The sequence below is a fragment of the Poecilia reticulata genome, linkage group LG2 (genome assembly GCF_000633615.1).
Source record: "Poecilia reticulata strain Guanapo linkage group LG2, Guppy_female_1.0+MT, whole genome shotgun sequence".
Lineage (NCBI taxonomy): Eukaryota > Metazoa > Chordata > Actinopteri > Cyprinodontiformes > Poeciliidae > Poecilia > Poecilia reticulata.
In genome coordinates this window covers 40,766,579-40,772,711 of record NC_024332.1, presented here as the reverse complement: position 1 = coordinate 40,772,711, position 6,133 = coordinate 40,766,579, and the positions used below count along the sequence as shown (strand labels likewise).

The window sequence follows — 6,133 nt, the reverse complement described above, 5'->3', positions numbered from 1 at the left end:
CTGCAGGAGTCAGTCTCAATCAGAAACGAGCAGCGTTCCTCCTGCAGCAGCATGGAGGCTGCCGTTTGGTGATAATACGCCAGTCTGTAGAGAAGCTTTGAAGCAGCAAACGGTTTCTGTCTGATGGAAGATCTGCTCACTCCAGTTGGGTTCTCTCAATTCAAGCTGCCACATGTCTCAACCTAAACCAGGTTTTATTCAAATATCCACTTAAACATCTCAATCCTAGCTATAACATCTGAACAGAAACCTGCTGGTGTTMTGGTTCTTCTCTGTTAATAATGAAATATAAACTCTTCCAGCTTTCTGAAGGCTTTCCAAATAACACGACTGCGGTTGGAGATTAAATGCTAAATCAGAGGAGCTCCATGTTCCTTCTAGCTTCACCTACAGGTCTGATTTAAAGTCTGCAGCTCTGGATTAAACCTGCRGAGCAGCTGCTCTGACTGATGACCTTCTTTGGAGGCATTCAGGGATTCAGTTAGGAATATATTGGACTCCTGTTATTCAGGATTTAGAGATGATTGATCAAAGACTGACAGAACCTTAGAAAAACTATTTATTTCACAAATTTTGTTTAAACTGTAAATATCAGAAGCCTGAACACAAAAAACAAAACAGGAAACTTCTCTTAACTACTATAAATTTGCTACTCCCTATTGGTGGCACTGTGGTCAACATCACAATTTGGATGATAAATTTTACACCAGAAATCACATTGTCAGAAAACTTTCATTATATAAAAAACCGTGGATGAGTCTGCAAGCGACAAACTGAACAAAGACTAATTTTGCTGATTTTTTAAATTTAGATCTGTCTCAAAAAATGCAAAGCCTTTTGGAAAACTCACAAAACAGAAATTTGGATATATGGATCAAACTACACAGAGAACAAATCTCAAGTTTTCAAAAATCACTCGAGAAAAGCTTTTTCAATAAACAATTAGTTAAGCAAACATCAAACATTGGTAACAAGTAGTTTGATGACATTTGTAATAAAACAGATCCTGAGGTAAAGTATGGCTGCTATCCTACACAGAAGCGTGGTAAAATTTAGTGATTTYTTTTTTTTTTTTGCTCAAAGCTTTGTGCATAAATGAAAGTTTATCACCTTTAATGCTTCAACAAAAGGCAAAGAAAGTATGGTTCATGAGTAAAAAAAAACAAGTAAAAAATCTGACTTGTTTAAAAAAAATGTAATGTTTTTTATTTATTTAAAAATAAATAAATAAAAAACACCAGTTCATAGTGAACATCTAATTCATCTTCCTGATGGCYGTATATTAGTGATGCCAGCTGCTAATGATGATTAATAATCATAAATAAATCTTTGATTGAGAGGCATATTGACTTGGTCCACTGTTAATATTATGAATATTTTGGTACCATTCAAGTATCTTCAGTGAATATTTTACATTTTGGCCCACTGTTTGCATAATATATTGTACATATTTCTTTATGAGGTACATTAAACACTATTTACAAACTTACTGCAGARGAAACTCTGGTTGAGCCAATAGATCCTTTAAATGGCTCTTCAACTTTGTAGTAAATCCAAATTGTTCAACGTGAAATTTGGATTTCAGCTTTTATACGGGTTATATAAATGGTGTTATTTTTCTTAAACAGGCATTAAGTCAACATGTAGAAAAAATAAACAAAAAGATTGTACGTTTCCAAACCGGACCACTTCTAGAAGTTTTAGATCCCTRTAATACAAAAACTGATTGCATGTAAAGCTGCAATTTGTCTTTTATTACCTTTGCATCTAGTCTGTATAGATCCTAGTTTCCAATACRATTATGGTTTCCAATAATCATAAGATTATTGGAAACAAACAAACTGACATCAGACTTATGTAGCGTTTTTCAGGAAACTCAATGACGCTTAAAGATCAGGATTTATTTAACGTCTTTTATTAAAAAACATATACATTTTGATTAAAATAAACCTTTGCAGACATTTGGTCACTGAAAAACAGTCGTAAACCCATGAAAGACTCAGAACCAGAGGCTGGACCCGGCTGCTTATTCCTGCAGCGAGATGCCAGATTAAGATCATGAGGAATCTCTAATCTGGACTTAGTTTCCTGCCTGGGTTTGAAAGTTCACTCTGGTCCAACTCGACTCGGAACAGAACCGCTCTGATTCACAGCTCAGAGGAAGTTGAAGTAATCAGCACTGTGATGCGTTCAGGTACCTTCTGCAGATAGGAGAGCCTGGAATTGTGGTTTTAGAGAAGACCAGGAGTACAATGAGGTGTCCACCTGCAGAATCAGAACCAGGACAATCTGTCGACAAGCTGCTTTGCCTCTGAAATAAAGAACACCACAACTTTCAAACAAAAAAAAAAATCATAGGGTTACCATGACATCATGTCTACGGGCAAGGTTGGGCCTCTTGCAGAGTTCCTGCAGACGCTTACAGAGCTGCTCAGGGGTCGAGTACAGGTACAGATCTGGGACAAAAAGGAGGAAGTCAGTGGAGGTCCCAAGAGAGGAACTGGGGGGGCCATGGCCCCCTCTTGAAAAATGCTGACATAAAAGGAAAGCCCAATAAATAAATATATGAAATTATATAATTTAAATCTAAATGTATAATTGTTATTTTATTAGATGTGAATCCACAGGTTTTCTACTGGTCTGGCTACCCATATGAAMATTTTCTGGGCGTCCCACAGCAGGAGTGGAGGTAAAGAGCAGTAGAAAAAGGTCAGGTGTTGCAGCCGGAGAGGTAGAGCCGTCTCAGGTGTGTTTACCTGGGAATATTTCAGGATACACCAGAGCCTTTGGACACAGAGGGAAACATCCACAGTGAACTGCTTCCAACCTGAAACATCCCAGAATCATCATCAACACAGACAGTCAGGAAGAATCAGGCTTYGGATCAGCTCCATTAACTGCTGAAATGTAATACTTTATAAGACTATTTAAATCCACCTGGAATTAAATTTAAGATTGAAAACATAGGGGTTGCTTGGGGAATCCTGTTGTATTACAATTAGGTATAACAAAAGTAAAATCTGTTTGTGGCCCTCAACTTTTATCACATGCTGTGTGTGGGATTTAACGCTGAGTGGTGAAGACTTTCGTCTCTCACTGTCTGAGAAAAAAAAATACATATGAGGTCTTTTATGACAAAACTTAAGACCTATGATAAACGTATGTAAGACCAACTTTAATATTTTAATATAATTTAAAAGTTTAATTTTAGGTACATGTATTTAAGACCTTTATTCATTCTGGGATCTTGGTTCTGATCCTTTCTGGCTAATCTCTGCAGTCGTTTTTCCTCTGCTCTCTGTGGACGATGTGTTCAGGTTCTGGGTTTTTTCATGGGGATCTGGACTTTTTGGCGGTTCAGTGTGAATGCAAACTAAACACCAATCCTTTAATAGGACATGTGAGAACAGAACCTGGAGATGCTGAACTTGGATCAACACATCCGATCAGAGCTGTCTCATGCTGGCTGCAGGGCCTTAATGAGCTCTGCTGATGATCCGGATTCATCAGACAGAACCAGATTCAGACCTAATGAGGATCAAAGTGTCAGCGAGGCCTCAGGCCCACATGATTGTGTTGTTTCCGCTCCAGAACTTCTGACAGCTGAGCCTGACTTACGGGGAGCTGCATCCTGRAATATCTGGAAGCGTTGGGAGAAGAAGCAGGAACAAACATCTACAGCAGCCTCTGGGTTCCAGATGTGTAACAGCTCAGTATAAACCCAGCATGCATGGACCCAGTCCTGGTTTAAATTATAAACCTGTTTTACTCTTTCAGCTGAATCCAAGATGCATCCTTTAAAGACACTGACATTTTTAATACCATATCTTTAACCAAAGAACAGCTTCTCGCTTCTTAAGCAACCGTGGTTAAAAACACTTTACAGAAAATATGTTAGTTTGTTTAAGAAGGGTCGAATCATTGACATCAAGCAGTAGAAACATCTACGAAGACGCAGAAACCACTAATCTTGGGCTGAGAATTGTCCAACGTAAGACTGGAAGGAAAGTTAAGGGGTTAAATAAAATATTAGTGTGATTTTTCTCATCTTTAGGAAAATAATTCCTCTCTGAATTTTTTCAGCAGTCTGAAAAATGTTTGTTTCTTTAGAGTTAGATTTTGCTGCTGTGGCAAACCTATTTTTTAAACAGGTTTGTGAGTAACAATTTTAGAAATTAATATCAATATTCTGGCTATTAATTGGATAAAAAAAAAAGGCTTGTTCTGTAGATTTCTTATTTAACCACTCAGACTTATTTTATAAAATATTGTAAATATATTAAAAGATGGAAATAAACACTAAACTCAGTTCCCTTTTTAAATAATAACATMATTTTGTTGGCTKAAATAGAATGACATAGCATTCTATTAGCCTACATGTGACCGGTGGCCTCTTTAAAGTCTGTATGTGGCAGTAAACGATTAATCAATTACTAAATTAGYTGATCATTAGAAAAATCGATTCATTATGATAMATTTTATTAATCGTATAGTGAAAACATGCATCTTTTTGTATATTTAAGCTGTAAGCTCTTTCTGCTCAACTTAAAGCTCTTTCAATGCTACTTGTAATTTTATTGATTTTACTGGAGGCTCATGTTTTTTTTTATTTTTATTATCTTTATTAATCATCATTATTTAAAACCTCACATTGCCACTCCAAAGAACTCGTGTTTGGAGGTGGAGACGACGACGTCGGCGTCACACAGCACCTTCAGATACTGGTCCNAAAAAAAGGCTTGTTCTGTAGATTTCTTATTTAACCACTCAGACTTATTTTATAAAATATTGTAAATATATTAAAAGATGGAAATAAACACTAAACTCAGTTCCCTTTTTAAATAATAACATMATTTTGTTGGCTKAAATAGAATGACATAGCATTCTATTAGCCTACATGTGACCGGTGGCCTCTTTAAAGTCTGTATGTGGCAGTAAACGATTAATCAATTACTAAATTAGYTGATCATTAGAAAAATCGATTCATTATGATAMATTTTATTAATCGTATAGTGAAAACATGCATCTTTTTGTATATTTAAGCTGTAAGCTCTTTCTGCTCAACTTAAAGCTCTTTCAATGCTACTTGTAATTTTATTGATTTTACTGGAGGCTCATGTTTTTTTTATTTTCATTATCTTTATTAATTATCATTATTTAAAACCTCACATTGCCACTCCAAAGAACTCGTGTTTGGAGGTGGAGACGACGACGTCGGCGTCACACAGCACCTTCASATACTGGTCCTTACTGGGCAGGAAGCCCCAGTTCAGGATGTTGGACTGGAGCAGCTGCTGGGAGGAGGAGAAGATCTCTGCAGGAGGAGATCACAGCTTCACCATGTGAGGAAGGTCACAGTGTTCCTTTAAACTGATTGGCTGAACTTCCTGTTGGTCATTATTTGTGTGGGGTGATGAATGAAAAATATTTTCTGATACTATGTGACTAAAATCTTAAAGGAACTGAGTGATTTGACTCTTATAATATTATTTTTGMTTAAAAATCAATAGAAACATTTTCCCCTCAGCTTTCAGTCTGCTCCCCTTCCTCCTTTTCCTCCTCCTGGGCTGTGATGATCTTGCAGGAGGTTTATGTTGGTAATTAGAGGAAGAGGACAGTTTGATGAGGACAGATCTCTCTGATTAAACCAGCAGAGTCTCTAACAGGTGAAAGTGATCAATACCCAGAGCTGTTAGTGAAATCACTCAGCTCCTAATGTGATTGGCTCTCGGCTGATTTACCGCCGGCTGTTTGTTCTGCACTAAAACTTTATGATCCAATAACTCAGAGTGGGCTCAGCCCGCTAAAGCACACACTCATCAACACTCCATCACATCGTTATTAAAACACTGAAATACGCCCGGTGGAGACACACAGACACTGGAACACAGGTGAACACACACCTGGACCGACAGAGCCCTGAATGGTTTGAACAGCAGCTTCCAGCTCCATGCAKTTCAATGTGTGTGTTGAGCAGGTGAGTGTGTACCTGGCACATCGGTGAACGTCTCTCCCAGCACTGACAGCTGGAAATCCAGTTGTTTTTCCTTCAGTTCGATCAGAGTGTTGAAGAACAGCTCCGGGTTCTTGTCGTGTTCCCTTTAAACACAACAAAATCAAAATATTATATATA

The 6,133-nt window shown here is 37.5% G+C and overlaps 1 protein-coding gene across 1 annotated transcript in view; it reads right to left on the bottom strand.

The window, feature by feature from the left end:
* Positions 1–596: 596 nt before the first annotated feature.
* Positions 597–6,133, bottom strand: part of gtdc1 (glycosyltransferase-like domain containing 1) — a 13,366-nt gene continuing 7,829 nt past the window's right edge. The window contains exons 6-10 of the mRNA XM_008404074.2: positions 5,990–6,099; positions 5,170–5,314; positions 2,757–2,827; positions 2,365–2,456; positions 597–2,265 (exon numbers count right to left, since the gene is read on the bottom strand). Of these exons, the coding sequence (XP_008402296.1) occupies positions 2,191–2,265; positions 2,365–2,456; positions 2,757–2,827; positions 5,170–5,314; positions 5,990–6,099 (493 nt within the window). The 3' untranslated portion in view covers positions 597–2,190. The remainder of the gene's footprint in view (positions 2,266–2,364; positions 2,457–2,756; positions 2,828–5,169; positions 5,315–5,989; positions 6,100–6,133) is intronic.